At 43.1% G+C, this 19,918-nt stretch overlaps 1 protein-coding gene across 3 annotated transcripts in view; it reads left to right on the forward strand.

Moving 5' to 3' along the window:
- Positions 1-597: 597 nt before the first annotated feature.
- Positions 598-19,918, forward strand: part of SLC17A5 (solute carrier family 17 member 5) — a 59,184-nt gene continuing 39,863 nt past the window's right edge. For 2 of the 3 annotated variants that reach the window (XM_060167289.1, XM_060167287.1), the window contains exons 1-4: positions 598-803; positions 13,097-13,293; positions 15,500-15,733; positions 19,228-19,315. In XM_060167289.1, coding sequence (XP_060023272.1) covers positions 710-803; positions 13,097-13,293; positions 15,500-15,733; positions 19,228-19,315 — 613 coding nt within the window. In that variant the 5' untranslated portion in view covers positions 598-709. The remainder of the gene's footprint in view (positions 804-13,096; positions 13,294-15,499; positions 15,734-19,227; positions 19,316-19,918) is intronic. The other variant, XM_060167288.1, reaches the window with a different exon arrangement.

The raw sequence follows: 19,918 nt of genomic DNA on the forward strand, positions 1-19,918 counted from the left end.
GAGAACCTGTTCGATTTAGACCTGTGGAGACATACGTCACATGATTCTACAGGGTGAACCATATGAAACTGCTGATACTGGGTTATTTTGACCTACGAAGTAGGCAATTACATAGGACTCAACAATATGTTTCTATTGCCTGGTTTTCCGCCTCAAAGGGTATCCTAGAGACAATATGCTGTCACGGGCAGATAGTACCAGGGTTGCTAATATTCACGGCAATTTACTACTAGAACTGAACGTCAAATACAAAACATCCACTCCAAGTTCGGTCCAAGCCCTCCCCTCAATTATGCACGATTTAAGCCCCTGCCGCCCGCCTCAAGGTTCCCAGTCACCCCTGCTCCCTGAGCTCCTTGTAAAGGGAGCGCCAGGGAGGGGAACGCTGTGCCTTAGAACACCGGCGACCCGGCTGGCCAGTACCTAGGCGCCAACCGCGCCGCAGGAAGCCCAGACGCCCGAAGCCCGCCGTCCCCCTCACTACCGGTTGCCGAGTTGCCGGAACCCAAGATGGCGACAGGGGCGGAGTCTGCGTAACTGCCCCTGGGCGGGGCCCGAGGCAAGACGTGGCCGAGGGGCGGTGCCAGGCCGGGGGCGGTGCCAGTGGCCCAGCTCGGCCTGGCTACCGCGGCCCGGGGGGGTCTTCGGCTGTTTAGTCTGAGTTTTCTTTTCCGCTGGGTGGTCGGTGCCGCCGCTCCTTGGAGGCGTCATGAAGTCCCCGGTTCCGGACCTTGCCCCGAGCGACGGCGAGGAGGGCGAGGACCGCACGCCGCTCTTGCAGCGCGCCCCGCGGGCGGAAACCGGTGAGCAGCTGAGAGAACCAGGGTCTTCGGGCGGGAGGCGGTCCCAAGGTAGAGGGTGTCCAGAGCTGCTTAAGCGCGAGGGGACTGAGAACGCGGGGCCCATCCAGGACCCCACTCAGCCCCCGCCTTCTCGGGTGCCCAGAAGCAGCTCTGGGGCCCAGGAGGCGGGCTGGACCGTGAGGCCGGGCCGGGTCGGGCGGAGGCTCGGGCGGGACCTCTGCAGGCGCAGCCCCGGGGACCTCGGCAGGTGCAGCCCCGGGGGCCTCGGCAGGTGCAGCAGGCGGGCCCGGGCGGGGAGCTGCTGGGCGCTGGCGGCGCTGGGCTCCCGGCGATTTTCGGTAGTTTTGAGCCGGGGTCCCTGTGGAAGAACGAACTTGGGGAGAATCTTGAAATCAATGGGCAGAGGGCGGAGGGGAGGACCCCGTAGAAGAGCGAACTGGGGAGAAATCTGCAATTGAAGGATAGAGGGCGGGACGGAGCCGCGGGCTCTTCCTCCGTGTCACTGCCAGGTTGCCACAGCTCTTCGCCCTCCAGCACGTGATCTGGTAGCTAGCTCCCTGGGCATGAAGAGGAGACACAAAAAAGGACTGAGGTTAACATTTGTGAGTATGCGGAGGAAAATTATTGGATAACCCAGCGAATATCTTGAAATTGTGCAGTAAGAGATTAAAAGTACTGCATACATTTTCCCCCCCGTATAGCTGTCTACGATTAAGTCTCAGCACTCTCCGACTTAAGTTAGGAAACAGGTTATTCTCAAGATAGGTTATTGATAGAGCACTAAGGTAATTTGCACAAAGTCTTGCAACAAATGGAAAAAGAGTTACTTCACAATGCACCTTCCCTGAATTTGGGGAAATTAAAATATTTTGCTATACTTCTTTAAAAGAAATTAAAACTAAAGAATAAATCAGTTTGCATGCATTCTATAGTTTCAAAGATGTGTGCATGAGAAACAGAGTTGAATTCGAAATTTGACTTTTCCTGACCAAGGACAGTACAATCCTGTGGTATCTTCTAAATTTGTTTTTATCATTACCAGATGGTGGCAGTAGAGGTGGTAACATTATAGCTCTATCTGGCAAGTGGGAGCTTATTTTTGTGGGAGCTCAATGTAAACACTGTACCATAATGCCATTTTACCTGGAAGTCAGACTTAGTTCCATAAACTGATCTTTTTCTATAGCATATGAGTTAGATTTCTATAATCCTCTTCTGCCAAATAATCTAGTTTGGAAATACAGAAATAATAAAGATATTCCCTAGAGACTACTGTATTCTGTTGCAATTGGGAAACATATATATAAATATAATCAAATTTTAGCTCAAATGTTAAACGTCAGTGGTTGTAAGGAAAATGCAGATTAAAACCGCAATGAGCCGTTACACACTTACTAGAATGGCTAAAGTTAAAATGGCTGAAGATACCAAATATTGGCCAACATACAGAATAACTAGAACTCTCATATTTTGCTTGTAAGAGTGTAAAATGGTACAACTACTCTGGAAAACTGGCAATCTATTTTAAAGTTAAACATACATTACCATAATACCAAACAATGTTTATAACAGCTTTAATTCATAATAGTAAAAAACTGGAAACAACATATCCATCAGTTCATCAGCAGGTGAATGGATAAACAAATTGTGGTATATTCATGCATACTCAGTGGTATTATAAAAAGAAATTCCTGATACACATAACAACGTGGGTAAATCTCAGACAAAAGAAACCACCATATTAATGTATGACTCCATCAGTATGACGTTCTAAACAAGCAGAACTAATTTGTAATAACAGGAAGCCGATCAGTGGTTGCCTGGAAGCTACAGGCAGGAAGGAATTGCCTGCAGAGGCACTAGGGTACTTTATAGGGTACAAGATGCAGATGGGAAAGTTCTGCAGCTTGACTGGGATTCACAGATGTATACATTTGTCAAAATTCACCAAACTGTACCAAACTTGAAATGGGAGCGTTTTATTGTATGTAAAATATACCTCAATAAAGTAGATTGAAAGAGAAAAAAATTAACTCATTCCTTTTAAAAACAATCCCTGCTTGATTCATGGGTTGAGTGTATAGATCTTAGCCCTGTTCCTCATGCCTTGAGGCGGCTGTCTTCATTATAACCATTTTCCTTCTTATTTTTACTCTTTACATACCACTGGAGAGCAAAAGTGAAGTAAGAATAGCAGCAACACATTTTGTTTTGCTATTGAAAATATAAGGGTTTTAGAGAAGAGGCGCCTACCGTTATAGGGTATTGCATTAGTCAACAATATTTTTATTTTTATTTTTTTATTTATTTGCGGTACATGGGCCTCTCACTGTTATGGCCTCTCCCGTCGCGGAGCACAGGCTCCGGACGCGCAGGCTCAGCGGCCATGGCTCACCAGCCCAGCCGCTCCGCGGCATGTGGGATCTTCCCAGAACCGGGGCACGAACCCACGTCCCCTGCATCGGCAGGCGAACTCTCAACCACTGCGCCACCAGGGAAGCCCGTCAACAATATTTTAAATTAAGCTCTGTGTCTGGGGTGCTGCGAGCAGGACAGGAGAGGGGAACCAGGAGAAGGGATGGAAAAGACAAAGATGGATGTAACCGCTTTATAAGAGGCACCAGGTATTACCTCATTTTCCCGCAGTAGTGCCCTTTGTCCTAGCTTTAGTCATGCTATCTACCATGTACAGCCAATAGGAGAAACACGATGCCCATTAGTTATATTTTTTGTTTAAGTTATGTTCTATATGTTTACTTTGCACATTCCAGAAAGTGTAGGTGTTTAAAAAAACAAAAAACAACTTTCCATCCAGAATTAGTTTTTTTTTCACTTTTGGTGCCTGAAGACCTTCAGCAGACCTTAAAACCTCTCTTTCTATATGTTTGCATATGTTTTACTTATCTTTTATGTTTGTTTCTGGAACAAACCAGAAATTAGCTGTACCTTATCTATGCCTATGTGTATAGTTTTATTTTTCAGAAGAGAAAAGCTGATAAAATGTTCGTCGTAAAATTTTACAGCGGTTAAAAGACCTTAGAGACTAAGTCCTATCAGGTGGGCATCATTTTATATGTAAACAGCTGAGGGCCAGAGAGGTTAAGTTCCCACTATTGCTATAGCCATATTAAGGACTAACCAGAGTTCTTCCAGTTTTTAGTCCCATCCTTCCTCCTCGTCACAACACTGCCACATTTGTGTTATGTTGCAGAAATTCCTGTTTGCAAAATGCTTAATCATTTTTGTTGAATCCTTCACAAATTTGCAAGTTCCCTGCTCCGTCATGAATAAGAGGACGTGGTTTTGTGTTGTGCATAGTACTGCTTTATTGAGAGAGCTAAAATTAAAGTATGTTTCTGTAGTGTTAAGACCAATGCAGGGGACAGGGGTTCAAGCCCTGGTCCGGGAAGATCTCACATGCCGTGGAGCAACTAAGGCCGTGTGCCACAACTACTGAGCCTGTGCTCTAGAGCCTGCGAGCCACAGCTACTGAGCCCGTGTGCTACAACTACTGCAGCCCACGTGCCTAGAGCCCATGCTCCGCAACAAAGACAAGCCACCACAATGAGAAGCCTGTGCACTGCAATGAAGAGTAGCCCCCGGTCGCCGCAACTCAAGAAAGCCTGTGCACAGCAACAAAGACCCAACGCAGCCAAAAATAAATAAATTTATTTAAAAAAAAAAAAAAGAATATGTCTCAGGTTGACAGAACACAACAGAATTCTCAGTAACCTGTCAGTAAACTGACTGGCTTGCTTTTCAAGCATTTGCTTTTACGTAGTCAGGTAGATTTCAGAGATGCACACCAAAGTGATGGGGCACATCCATGTTGCTGCAAATGACATTATTTCATTCTTTTTTATGGCTGAGTAATATTCCATTGTATATATGTACCACATCTTCTTTATCAATTCATCTATCGATGGACATTTAGGTTGCTTCCATGTCCTGCCTATTGTAAATAGGGCTACAATGAACACTGGGTGCATATGTCTTTTCTAATTACGGTTTTCCCCAAATATATGCCCAGGAGTGGGATTGCTGGATCATATGATAGCTCTATTTTTAGTTTTTTAAGGAACCTCCATACAGTTCTCCATAGTGGCTGTACCAGTTTACATTCCTACCTACCAACAGTGTAGGAGGGTTCCCTTTTCTCCACACCCTCTCCAGCATTCATTGTTTGTAGACTTTTTGATGATGGCTAGTCTGACTGGTGTGAGGTGATACCTCATTTAGTTTTGATTTGCATTTCTCTAATAATTAATGATGTTGAGCATGTTTTCATGTGCTTCTTGGCCATCTGTATGTCTTCTTTGGAGAAATATCTATTTAGATCTGCCCATTTTTTGATTGGGTTGTTTATTTTTTTGATATTGAGCTGCATAAGCTATTTGTATATTTTGGAGATTAATTCCTTGTTGGTTGCTTCGTTTGCAAATATTTTCTCCCATTTTGAGGGCTGTCTTTTCATTTTGTTTATGGATTCCTTTGCTGTGCAAAATCTTTTAAGTTTCATTAGGTCCCCTTTGTTTTCTTTGTTTTTATTTTCATTACTCTAGGAGGTGGATCAAAAAAGATATTGCTGCTATTTATGTCAAAGAGTGTTCTGCCTATGTTTTCCTCTAAGAGTTTTATTGTGTCCAGCCTTACATCTAGGTCTTTAATCCTTTTTTTTTTTTTTCGGTATGCGGGCCTCTCACTGTTGTGGCCTCTCCCGTTGCGGAGCACAGGCTCTGGACGCACAGGCTCAGTGGCCATGGCTCACGGGCCCAGCCACTCCGTGGCTTGTTGGATCTTCCCGGACTAGGGCACGAACCCGTGTCCCCTGCATCGGCAGGCGGACTCTCAACCACTGCACCACCAGGGAAGCCCTTTAATCCATTTTGAGTTTATTTTTGTGTATGGTGTGAAGGAGTGTTCTAATTTCATTCTTTTACCTGTAGCTGTTCAGTTTTCCCAGCACCACTTATTGAAGAGACTGTCTTTTCTCCATTATATATTCTTGCTTCCTTTGTCATAGATTAGGTGACCATAGGTGTGTGGGTTTATCTCTGGACTTTCTATCCTGTTCCATTGATCTATATTTCTGTTTTTGTGCCAGTACCATACTGTCTTGATTACTGTAGCTTTGTAGTATAGTCTGAAGTCAGGGAGCCTGATTCCTTCAGCCTAGAGATTGTCATACTGAGTGAAGTAAGTCAGAGAAAGACAAATATGATATGATATTGCTCATATGTGGAATCTTAAAAAAAGGCGGGGTACAAATGAACTTATCTACAAAACAGAAATAGAGTCACAGATGTAGAAAACAAACTTATGGTTACAAGGGGTAAGGGGGAGAGGGATAAATTGGAAGATTGAGATTGACATATACACACTACTATATATAAAATAGATAACCAATAAGGACCTACTGTATAGCACAGGGAACTCTGCTTAGTGCTCTGTAATGGCCTATATGGGAAAAGAATCATAAAAAGAATGGATATATGTATATAACAGATTCACATTGCTGTACACCTGAAAATAACATTATTAATCAACTATACTCCAATAAAGATTAAAAACAAAACAACAAAGTGATGGGGGAAGGGCGGCTCAATACTGGTAAACCACAGGAAGTGTATAGATTCTTCTGCCTAATTTAGGTAGGAGGGAGGAGGGAATTAGGCACACACATAAAAATTCCATTCCTCACACTTTCCACCAGTTGAAGGTTTACTTTTGTATGAATGAGATGTGTCTTGTATTTGATTAAATGGATTTTCAACATACCGTTGCACCAAAATGTGCTCATTCATGTTATGAAAAATCAGTTTTAGGTCTCCTAAGACATTTCTTTGTGTTTAAAGGCAGAACATGGGTCTGGAGGCAGGGTGCCTAATGGCCAATCGTAGTTCTGCTGCCTAACCTAACCTCTCTGTGCCTGTAAATCAGGGAAAATGATACACCTAATTTATAGGGTTATTGTGGGGATTAAATAAGCTAATAGAAAGTGCTTGGAATAGAGTTTGGCATATAGTCAGTGTTAATTATTATCATTATTATCATCATCAGTGAAGACTGGATTTTGCATTCCTCAGAGAAGCTGAAACTGCAGAATAAGGGCCCCATTCTTCATGTCACACTGTTGCAACTTGTGATTTTCTAGCTTATAATGGTACATCCTCTGCTTTATTTCATTTTTTGTTTTGTTTTTTACCTCTCCTATTCTTTTGGTGTGGGAGGCAGATGGTTATATTCAAGGTTCAGTTACATAAGCGTTGTGTTTCACAAACGTAATTTGTGTGTAAATATAGTCTTAAATATAAGGTATGGAGCGCTGGTAGACAGCAACCGTGTTACAGAAGGAAGGGAAATGGCCTTGGGTCATGTGATAATCAATGTTAATATTAAAGTAGCTGAGTCCATTTTAATGGAATTTGGTGTTTTCTTGTAAATGGGTATTAATTTGGGAGCTAAGAATACATAAGGATTTATCAGGAATGAACTACCCATAAGGCAGGCTAAGACCAGTTAAATGTTACCCTGTTTAAAAGCCAAACTTGTTTTATCCATTTAGATAGGAAATCTTTTTTTTTTTTTTTTTTTTTTTTTGCAGTACGCGGGCCTCTCACTGCCGTAGCCTCCTCCGTTGCGGAGCACCGGCTCCAGATGCGCAGGCTCCGGACGCGCAGGCCCAGCGGCCATGGCTCTCGGGCCCAGCCGCCCCGCGGCACGTGGGATCCTCCCGGACCGGGGCACAAACCCGCGTCCCCTGCACCGGCAGGTGGACCCCCAACCACTGCGCCACCAGGGAAGCCCCAGGAAATCTTTTTTAATGCAGTCCCCTGGTCGGGGGGCTCACCAGTCCAGGCCCCCTCCTCTAGAGAAAGTCATCGTCTTTGCATAGGACAGTGCCCCCGACCGTGGATTTCTGCCTCAGCCTCAGCCCCTCGCTGCTCAGTACTTCCTTGCCCCTCAGCCAGGCCTGCTTCTCCCCACTGCCAGACCCTCCCACAATGAAGAAAGGCTGGACATCCTCAGCTTTTCAGCAGCCTTCGCTCACCTCAGGCACCTCTTTGCTGCAGCAGAAACCTGGCCTTCTGGGCACACCACTCCTCCCTGCTGTCTCACGGGGTGATTTTTTGTTATCCTGTAGTAGTTGGTGGGATCAACTCTTCCTTACTCCACATTGATGCTTCCAGACAATCACCCCTCCACTCGCAACGCCATTAGGCTAGGCTCCTTTCCCCTACGTGGTTTTCTCCTCTGCCCACTTTCCAGCACTTTGCTTCAGTCATCATAGGCTTTAGCACCTCACACACCTCCATCTTCCACACTCTAATTCCCACCATGATCTTGAGTGACGCCTCATCCAGCACCACGTCCCCTCAACTTCTCAGACTCCTACGTGTCTGATGACTTCCTCCTCAGTCACCCCTTGGGCCCTGTCATCTCCCATGACTGCTTTAACGACAACCAGAATTCCTTCCTACCTGCCTGTGTAACTGCTCCACTTTGACCACTCTCATTTCATCTGGACCTTCCACCCACTGACCCGTCATCTTTTTTTTTTTTTAATAAATTTATTTATTTATTTTATGGCTGCGTTGGGTCTTCGTTGCTGCATGAGCTTTCTCTAGTTGCAGCGAGTGGGGGCCGCTCCTCTCTGTGGTGTGCAGGCTTCTCACTGCGGTGACCTCTCTTGTTGCGGAGCACCGGCTCCAGGCGCGCACACAGGCTCAGCAGTTGTGGCGCATGGGCTTAGTTGCTCCGCGGCATGTGGAATCCTCCCGGACCAGGGCTCGAACCCGTGCCCCCTGCATTGACAGGCGGGCTCCTAACCACTGCACGACCGGGGAAGCTGCCCGACCCCTCATCTTTTTATGGAAGAGTTCACACATATACAAAAGTAGAGAGAAGATCTGTCTGTTTCATCTATCGTCAAGAGAACTTCATAGGTAGAATTGTGAAGTTCCATCAGGAAACACCTCTCTGCTTTTAAGCCCCCTAAATATTTGTATGCCAACTCTCCCAGGCACTGCTCTAGGCATTGAAGGTGTACAGCAGTGAACAAAACAGAATAGAAGCTCCTGCCCTCCCTGAGATTTTATATTCTAGTGTGCATTTTCCTAAACCATTATCCCTCTCCATTTCACTTGCTTCTTGGGTCAGAATCACAGTCCAACACTTTATTTTCTTGTCAGCACTCTAAATTCCCTGCTTTGTCACCACACCATCTCAGTGCCAGCTATCTGCTTACCTGGTGCTTGCCTCTGCGTACAGGCAAGTCGTGCTTCAAGGTCACACGCGAGGGCAGGTTGCGCCCACCAGTTCTGGGTGGGTGTCCACTCGCTCGGCAATTCTGCATGTTTCACTGGGAACTTAACACCCGCTTCAACAGCTTCTTAACTTCTTTCTTCAACTTCTGATTTCTCACAAATGAGAAATAACCTTGATCTGTAACAAATTACCTCAATTCCTAATGTCCAGGAAGAGCAATAATAATAACAACAATTCACAGTTATTTGAAGGCATATTATGTGCTAAGCACTGTTCTAAGTATTTTACATGTACCCCACCTCAACTAATCTTTATAACCCTAATATAGGCAGAACACTTAGGCTGATATCGAGCACATCGGGCTCAATAACTATTACCTATTGGGGTTTTTTTTAACATCTTTATTGGAGTATAATTGCTTTACAATGGTGTGTTAGTTTCTGCTTCATAACAAAGCGAATCAGTTATACATATACAGATGTCTCCATATCTCTTCCCTCTTGCGTCTCCCTCCCTCCCACCATCCCTATCCCACCCCTCCAGGTGGTCACAAAGCGCCGAGCTGATCTCCCTGTGCTATGCGGCTGCTTCCCACCAGCTATCTATTTTACATGTGGTACTGACTATATGTCCATGCCACTCTCTCACTTCGTCCCAGCTTACCCTTCCCCCTCCCCGTGTCCTCAAGTCCATCCTCTACGTCTTTATACCTGTCCTGCCCCTATTCCCTGTTGTTCTTGTTATTAAATTCAGTGCCCAGTGTCCCACTCTGAGTTATGCAGCACCACAGTTCAGCCCCATAAGATCATTTGCTATTTCCCGCTCCTTCTGGCTTGCTTTCCATACTTCTGTACCTGCCGCTGCCTCTGCTTGCCCCGCTCTCCTTCCTCGAACCTGCTTATTGATGAAGGTTCAGTGCAAGTGTTCTTTCTCCCAGAAGCCTTCCTTGACCATCCCCTACCCCACACACAGCACACTTATGTCACTCTTTTGTCCCGTGTTACACACATATGTGTATCGTAGCCGTTTATCTCGGTGGTATAACTTTTTCCAGGATAAACGGGAAAGGAGCTCACTTTTACTGACTGCCCTTCAGTATTTCATCTAGTGCACACACAACCCAGTGAGGTGGGTGGCGGTCACCTCATTTGGGAACTGAGAAACCTGATAATGAAAACTATTAACTAACTTCCCCAAAGACATACAGCCAGTGAAAATCAGAGCTGAGCTCCGTCACCAGGTCGGCTTCAATCTAAATCAGCCTCTGTTCTTTCAGCTACGCCCACTCCACATTCCTAAGTTTAAACCATGTTTTAGAAGCTGATGTTTGTTTTGATGGGTGCTCCGTTGGTTACGCAAGCATGGTTTTGTTCTGAACTTGATTTCAGTGTGGCGGGCGCCAGATGAACGTTCTGTCCCCTCGTCACGCAAGCACGCTTTTCTTGGACCAATTTCAAACACTGGCCAAATTCACAGGCACATTTTGCGCTGTCACCATACTTTCTTGAAACAAAATCTTTCTGACTGATTTGTAATCGACAATCATTTTTTAAAACTAGTAACCCCTTATTTGTAATGTTCTTAAAATCTCATAGTCATATACTTCGTGACTCCTGTGTTGGCTTTTTCTTTTCTGATTATTGACTCTGTGTCCCCAAAAGTTAACGTTGCCGGGTCCATAACTTCTAGGTCAGATTTCCAAGTAGTATCACTAGGAATTTGAAATCATTTTACTCACCTTTCCTCCACTTCCCAAGCTTCTACCCCTACATGATATTCACACGGTAAGGTATATCATACTCCTAATCAGTTATCGTGTGGGGAGAAACTGATAACATACGGTTAAAATAAGGCAACTCAAATAAGGATAGAATGGAGTGATAACATTCCAAGTCAGAGTAGCAAAAAATAAAGTTGTTCAGAGTAAGAGCATCGCTGGTAGCTGTGTCCCTCCCTTTCACTAACCCCCGTGTCCAGTGTGTTGGCAAGGCCTGTGAGTTCTGCCTTTAAAGTTATCTCAAATCCACGCATTTCTCTCCATTGCCTGGGCTTTACTCTACTTTAAGCCACCATCACCTCTTTCCTGGAAACTTCCAATAATCCCTTGAGTGATCTCCCTGAGTCTACATGCCTCACCACCGTTCACACTTCTGCCCCTTTGTCATCTCCACACAGCAACCAGAGAAGCTCTTTAAACCGTAAATCACATCTTGTCACTCCTCTGCTGAAGCGAATAATGAACTTTGTATATAGTACCTTGGCAAAGCAGACAGTACATTAATCTGGATATTTCCTGCTCCAAATTACCCAGAGTAACACATTTTAATTGCCCAAATTTGGAAAGATTATGAGCCCCGCCCCCATCCAGACTTCTCTGTATATTCTCGTCCAACACAGAGCAATGATAGAGAAAATGTGCTCTCCTATAAAACATGCCTTGCATTCTGCAACTGGCCTTAACTAGACAGCTGCCTTTTTGCCTGGGGCAGAGAGCCAGTGTGTCTAGAGTCAGGTAACAGAGGCAGCGTGAATGAAGCTTTAGAAATATAGTTTTCACAGGTCTGGATCGAACTGTGGCAGTGGTGCTATTGTTCTAACGCCAGCTGAACTGAAAAGGGAGGCAAGAATGCCAAATGAAAAGTTGTCTGTTAAAAGATGTCAGTCTTGCACAGAGGAAAAAGTGATAGCAGTTGTTAAGTGTATGAGTGCTTGTAGAAAAGTGAGTTGGATCACAGTATATTAACATACACCTAAATACAGTTGTGCTGTATTCATTAAAGCTTCGATCTGAATCTGTACCAAGACCGTTGTACTCTGAAAAATGTATCCTTGTGTGAGGTTAGGTCAATGAAAACACCAGATTTCCTGAGTAGGGAAAAACAGGCACGTGTGTGTGTGTGTGTGTGTGTGTGTGTGTGTGTGTGTAATTCTAATGAGTCATTGCCAAATAAAAGCACACATATATTCATATATATGTACTTAACTTTAACTTGTCATTAGTAGATGAAACAGATGTTCATATCTTTCAACAGATATTTATCAAACACTCAGTGTTGACCAAACTTAAGTTGGAAAAACCTGGATTAGCCACTTCCTCGTTGTCGCTCAGGGTCAGTCACCCTTAAGTCAGCTTCCTGCATTCTCATCCCCCCTCCAGTTCTGCAACTCAGTAAAAGAAGAAAAAAGAGAAAATATGTGCATACGCCTATAGAGTAAAAAACTAGGTCAGACTCCTCCTGTCACATGATCGTCCTTTCATTGGTTCCTCCAACCCACTCTGCCTTCCTTTTTTTTTTTAAATCATTGTGGTACATTCACTAACTGTGCTTTTCACTGTGGGCCCTTTAAGCAAGACCAACTGAGCAACTGTCACAGGGGCTGCAACTGTCATAGATTCTGCAAATTTGCTTCTGGGCTCTTAAATGCATTTAGTTTAGGAGAGCCTTAAGTATTAATCATGGCTTCTGATTCAAACCCAGCCTCTGAGGATACTTTTCAAGGTAAGAAATTATCAGGAGGGGTTTCCTGCCCTGGCCTTGGCAGTAAATTTTTTTGTGCTGAGATAACGTTTATGAGAGGGTTACTGACCCATAGTCAGTAATGTACGTGCCACGCTGAACGCTTGAGGACTCATTGGCCATGTTTGAGACATGTTTTTCAGAAATAGTGATGCCGTTAAACCCGCTTACCTGCTTTTCTCTTCTCTTGCCAGCTGACAGGGATTGGGGGTTTGGTTTTGACTCCGGAATGCAGATTTTTCTGAGCAAAGTTGTTGCCTCCATGTTTTAAGAAACCGTCTTACAGTTCAGGCTCTCATGTGTTAAATCTTTATCAAAACTATAGGTACTGGGAACAAATTCTCTTTGGTACATGTTTTTAGATATGCTTCATCTGAGAATATTCTCAGAAAAGCATTCATGGTTTATTCATTTGTGTACATCTAAGAAGTGACCTCTTTAGTGATTTAGACAGTATCATCTAAGTTACTCTTTTAATGAAAGTTTTTCCACCAATCTTTATTTCAGCTCCAGTGTGCTGCTCTGCTCGTTACAACCTAGCATTTTTGGCCTTTTTTGGTTTCTTCGTTCTCTATTCATTACGGGTGAATCTGAGTGTGGCGTTAGTGGATATGGTAGATTCCAACACGACTACAGCAGATAATAGAACTGCCAACGAGTGTGCAGAGCATTCCACTCCCATAAAAGTTCTTCACAACCAAACGGTCAGTGCTGTTTTTCAAGCAAATGATCTTAATCCTAAAATACTTCCGAGTAAAAATATTGAAAAATATTGAATGTATTCATCCTACAGAAACACAGACACTTTCTTCATGTAAACTCTGAATCATTTTCTTTTGTGTTTTCCCAGTAACTGGTTAGACAGTTAACTTATAACTATAGCTGCTGCTGCTGTGCCCTGATCTGTTTGAAAAGCAGTTTTTCAGTTTCCTCCGTAAACATACCGTCCTTGAAGAGAATTTGGAAAAACCTGTCTGGCGTATTAGAAAATTAGGTTGTTTTAGATGTTGCTAAATAGTTTTCATGGGACCATTATTTAATAGCTGTACTACTTAAAAGGGTCCTGTTGCAGGAGGATTAAGATAATCTCAACTACAGGATGAAAAATAAGAATGGGTCAGTTTCAAAAAAAACCTCTATACATGCCCCACCTAAGCTGCTGATGTCGTTTCGCCTCCCTCATATTATACTGGAATTGATAAGTGCACGTTCATCATTCGTTCAGAATTGAGTTTTACACACTTTCAACATTTTCTTTTGTCTCACATGGGGAGACAATACAGGCGGGAAAGGCTGGTGTCCTTTTTTTGTGTGTGTGGCCACACTGTGCAACATGTGGGATTTTAGTCCCCCGACCAGGGATTGAACCTGCACCCCCGGCAGTGGAAGCGCACAGTCTTAACCACTGGACCGCCAGGGAAGTCCCAGGTGTCCTTATTTTTTGGGGGGACGTGGGCCTCTCACTGTTGTGGCCTCTCCTGTTGCAGAGCACAGGCTCCGGATGCACAGGCTCAGCGGCCATGGCTCACGGGCCCAGCCGCTCCGCAGCATGTGGGATCTTCCTGGACCGGGGCACGAACCCGTGTCCCCTGCATCGGCAGGCGGACTCTCAACCACTGCGCCACCAGGGAAGCCCCCCTGTCCTTTTTTATAAGTGTATTTTCTTCCATCTTCAGTGCTCACAAAGGAGCCAAATCCCACGTGGGTGAGTCTCTCCTGCCGTTTACAAACAAGATCACTCAAACAGGGAAGAGGGTTTCTGCCCAAACAAGCACATGTACAAAATAATGACTTATCAAAAATCTTTACATTGGACTTCAATAATGTTGCCAAATATGTATTTGGGTACACATCACCCACTTTCCCCACCTCAACCTGTAATTGCTGGACACTTCATGAAGCCCTGGAATTCTACAGAGAAGCTGCAGATTGGTACTCTAAACAAGGATAATTAGGGCTTTGCTTTGTGTCTTTACTTTCGATAAGTACTTTTCATGATCCACCTACTTATTTGCCCTACATCGACAGTAAAAAGAAATCCTGAATGGTTCTTAACATGTGGGTAGGTTACAGGGCTATGTGTGCTAAAGATGTCAGATACTCAGTCACCAGATCTTCATTTTCACCTTACTGTGTACTGCTACTAATTCAAAGACATTTCCTACTCACGTGAAGTTTCTGGCTTGGTTTAAATTCTTGCTCTTTTGTAGAGCTCTATGTCCTTGTTGAAGTGCTTGGTCTGAAATGGTCTATTAATTAATGGTCTCTTAATTATCTATATTTTTGCATACTAGTAGCCAACATTAAGTGAATATTTAGTGTGTGTCAGGCCTTATTTTATGGGCCTTTTTCATTTAATCTTCCCAGATCACAAATCCAGTAAGTAACAGAGCTGGGCTTGAACCCAGGCCGGGCTCCAAAGCCTAGCCTGGCCGCGGCAGTATCCTGTTCGTAGCTTTCTGGATTAAACCTGTGCCTTTTTTGAACCTTCTTTGTCATGGTCATTACAAAATATCTACAATTCATCCCATAGTCTAGTTTCATAAAATAGCAAGCCTTCCTGAACATTATGACTTTCAATGATTTTCGATTCACTTCTAGAATCTGCATGTCTGTATCACGGTGACTCACCTACCCAGTAGAAAGTCTGCATGTTCTTCAGTCTACAACAGTGGTTCTGGGGAGTTTCCTGGCAGTCCAGTGGGTAGGACTCGGGGCTTTCACTGCTGTGGCCCAGGTTCAACCCCTGGTCGGGGAACTAAGATCCCACAAGCCTCACGGCCAAAAAAACAAACAAACAAAAAACAGTGGTTCAAAATTACATTTATATGTACTCACATGCCAGTAAGAGAAAGGAGCCGTTTCATCAAGGTCTTAAAAGACTGTTCTTTTTCCTCCTACTCTTTACAGGGTAAAAAGTACCGATGGGATGCAGAAACTCAAGGATGGATTCTCGGGTCTTTTTTTTATGGCTACATCATCACGCAGATTCCTGCAGGATATGTTGCCAGCAGAAGTGGGGGGAAACTGCTGCTGGGATTTGGGGTCCTTGGCACCTCTGTCTTCACGCTGTTCACTCCCCTCGCTGCAGATTTCGGAGTTGGAGCCCTCATTGCACTCAGGGCCCTAGAAGGACTAGGAGAGGTAATTTTTTTTCTCTTTTGTTATTCTTCTTACCCTATATCACTTTCTTGTCTCCTTAAAGATATCATTCTTGGGCTTCCCTGGTGGCTCAGTGGTTGAGAGTCAGCCTGCCGATGCAGGGGACATGGGTTCTTGCCCCGGTCCGGGAAGATCCCACATGCCGCGGAGCGGCTGGACCGGTGAGCCATGGCTGCTGAGCCTGCGCGTCCGGAGCCTGTGCTGCGCGACGGGAGAGGCCACAACAGTGAGAGGGCCGCGTATCGCAAAAAAAAAAAAAAAAAAGATATCATTCTACCATAGAAAAATGATTCATTTCATTGGCATATAGAAAGACATTGAATGCTAGAGCTGAACACATTTTACATGTATAACAACAGTTAATAAAATTTCTTAAATTTTCAAAAATTATAAAAAAGAAAAACGGATAGTAATAATTTGTTTCTTATTTAGGCAAAAAGAGGCAAAAAGACAAGGTTAATACGGTCATAATAGTAGCTGATAATTATTGATCACTACCTACGAGCCAAGTACTAATCCAAGCACCCCACATGTAATTAATTATGTTTAACGGGCTTCCCTGGTGGACAGTGGTTGAGAGTCCGCCTGCCTATGCAGGGGACACTGGTTCGTGCCCCAGTCCGGGAAGATCCCACATGCCATGGAGCGGCTGGGCCCGTGAGCCATGGCCTCTGAGCCTGCGTGTCCGGAGCCTGTGCTCCGCAACGGGAGAGGCCACAACAGTGAGAGGCCCGCGTACTGCAAAAAAAAAAAAAAAAGATATCATTCTTTGATATGAATATGAACCAGAAAAAATGACACTGAAAGATAATAGGGATTTATTTTTTAGTTAGAAACTGATTGACTATGAAATAACATGAGTAGATTTCACTTGTGGTCAGTGAGGTCTTGAGTGGGGGCACTCCAAAATTAGAAGCTTTACTCAAAGACTAGAGAAAACATTTTCTAGGGAAATACTTCATAGCTTCCCCTACTCCCTTCTACTGAGGAGATAAGAAACCACTATTAAAACCATGAGGACAGACCATCCTACTTCTTGAACTTTTGCCACTGTTTACCTCTGCTCCATCGTTGATTGCCCAGGTCTAAAACATATTTTACCCAATAGACTATCAAATTGCCTTGTTTTCCTTTAAATTTGTTGTTTTTCATAGAACTTCTTCTTTATCATTTGTTCTTTCTTCTGGTGATCAAACTTAGAGACAAATAATTTATCGTTTTATGTAGCTATCTTTTTTTTAGTCCTGTGATTCTTCTGGCCTTTCTGCTGCTTTTAAAATTGTTATTATTAATTTTTATCTTTTTTTTCCTCTCCTCCTAAGATTTTGATCATTTTTTAATTATTTTAAAAATTTAATTTCTTATTTTTTTTCCTTTCCACTTCTCTTTTGCATTTCGTCATGTGTACCTCCACCTTTAAATAATGATCTCGTTTCATTTCTAACTTTGAACTTCTCAAGGCAGAGGTTTATTTTGCTCCCTCTTAACATTTCTTTAACCAAGCAAGATAGTGGCCTCTGGGTTTAGTATACAGCTTAAAGGTTATTTTGTATCATGCTGTGTAGGAAAAACACTGACTGGAGTAGTAAAATCAGAGTTTGAATAATAACTCCACTGTATCTAACGGTGGAACCATAGGTTTTAATATAAATATTATACAAATACAATATATAATATAAATCAAATATATTAAATACCTGCCCCATCGTCAGTCACAGCTCAGATGTGATAATAACTGCTAGAAAACTTTGGAAATTGCCAAGTGCTTTTTAAATGTAAGCTTCGGTCACTCATCTGGACATTCTTATTTTGTCCTTATCGAATAGGGGTGTACCAAATAAACTCTTCTTGACTACAAAATAAAATTACCCCCCCACTAACAGGTTCCTTTTCTCCTATCTAAGTAAAATATATACAGGTCCCTTTTCTCCTTATCTAAGTAAAAACCTAAACCCTCCTTGACTACAAAATAAAATTACCCCCCCACTAACAGGTTCCTTTTCTCCTTATCTAAGTAAAATATATACAGGTCCCTTTTCTCCTTATCTAAGTAAAAACCTAAACCCTCCTTGACTACAAAATAAAATTACTCCCCTACTAACAGGTTCCTTTTCTCCTCATCTAAGTAAAATATATGTTTTACAGATAAACTGAAGTTCTAAGAGGTTAACTGATCTTTCTGAGGCTACACAGCTAGTGAATGGCCAAGGAGAGCTGTGAATCGACTGCTGCAAATCTACCAGAATCTATTCCTTCCTGTTCCCTTGTAGCATCTCCTCCTCTCCCAAGCCTCTGTGAGCCTCCCTGCCTTCACTGTCTTGTTGCTTCTCCATTACCAGTAATTAGTATTTTTTAAAATTGAGGTATAGTAGATGTCCAATATTATATAAATTTCAGGTATATAACAATTCCAAATTTTTATGTATTATACTCCATTTATAGTTATTATAAAACATTGGTTATATTCCCTGTGCTGTATAATATATCATTATAGCTTATTTATTTTATACATAGTAGTTTGCACCTCTTAATCCCCCACTCCTATCTTGCCCCTCCCCTAATTGGCATTTACTAGGCTAATTATCACCAGAAAAGAAAAAAATACCGGTAAACACTCTAATTGAGTGTTTTTTGGTAGTACCATTTTTTGGTAGGACCATTTTTCCTGTTGAGTAAGGTGAATCTGAATTTTCTTCTAGTATCCCACAGTATTAGCTCAGTATTTTTAAAAGTTACATATTGATAACATTCCCATTGCATTCAGGCCATAAATAAAGTAAATGAGGGTTTCCCTGGTGGCACAGTGGTTAAGAATCCGCCTGTCAATGCAGGGGACACGGGTTCAAGCCCTCATCTGGGAAGATCCCACATGCTGTGGAGCAGCTAAGCCCGTGTGCCACAACTAATGAGCCTGCGCTCTACAGCCTGTGCTCTAGAGCCCACAAGCCACAACTACTGGGCCTGCGTGCCACAACTACTGAAGCCCACGCGCCTAGAGTCCAAGCTCCGCAACAAGAGAAGCCACGCAATAAGAAGCCTGTGCACCACAACGAAAGAGTAGCCCCTGCTTGTCACAACTAGAGAAAGCCCTCACACAGCAATGAAGATCCAACACTGCCAAAAATAAATAAATAAATAAATTTATTAAAAATAATAATAATAAAGTAAATGAGTAAAATTCACCGTGGGAGGGTACCTTTATATCCTCATTCAGTACATTCTTTTACATTTTTTGTAACCCTTGCCTTGCAGTCCTCAAATCAGTTGACAGAGTCCACAAGTCTTTGTTCAGATTTTGAAAGTACTTCATTATGAGGTATTTGCACTCAGCACTGTAAAGACATCTCACTCCATGAAACCTGATTCCAGCGTGAGTCTTATCCAGAAACTTCTCTTGCAACAAAATACTCAACTGAATTTAAAACATGAACAAAACTACCTTGCATTTCGTCAGAAATATCTTTTTCCCTTCCCAGGGTGTCACATTTCCCGCCATGCATGCCATGTGGTCTTCGTGGGCTCCTCCTCTTGAAAGAAGCAAGCTTCTCAGCATTTCATATGCAGGTGAGATAACTGTTCTTGTGAAGGTTTTCGCTACAATGTGTTATCTGTATATCAACCTTGGGGGAAGGGCGCAAAGCAGAATCATGCAATGTCAGGTGCTTTCTTTGGGGAAAACTTAAGTTGCAGGGGTATAACTTTATTCTTAATGTTCTTCTTTGGCTCACCAGCATATAGCAAAGTGGCTTCTTTGACTACTGTCATTTTCTCCATCTGCCATCATTTATTTCAAAACATGTTGCCTTTTCAGATGTTTATATAGAGAATGCTTTAACAAAACAAAGCCAAAAAAAAACAAGCTGGAAAATTGAACACTTTTGTCCTTAAATTGTGATTTGATTTGATCATCTGATAAGCTGGTCATGACTTTCAACCCCTCCCTTCAGACACCTTGTTTTCTATGCATTTATTTGCTATCATTTGGTCTGTAGGTAAGATAGCATGAGGTTTATATGTGAATTATAATTTTTCCAGCTCACACACTGAATGAAAACTTTTTATTTATTTTTTTGACACATAGTGCCTGGCATGGAGCAGATATTCAGTAACTATTCAACCCGGTTTTCTAGCCTTCCTATTCCTTGCCTTCACCCAATTGAAGTTCCC

Source organism: Lagenorhynchus albirostris, chromosome 12 (assembly GCF_949774975.1).
Source record: "Lagenorhynchus albirostris chromosome 12, mLagAlb1.1, whole genome shotgun sequence".
In the NCBI taxonomy this organism is placed as follows: Eukaryota; Metazoa; Chordata; class Mammalia; order Artiodactyla; family Delphinidae; genus Lagenorhynchus; species Lagenorhynchus albirostris.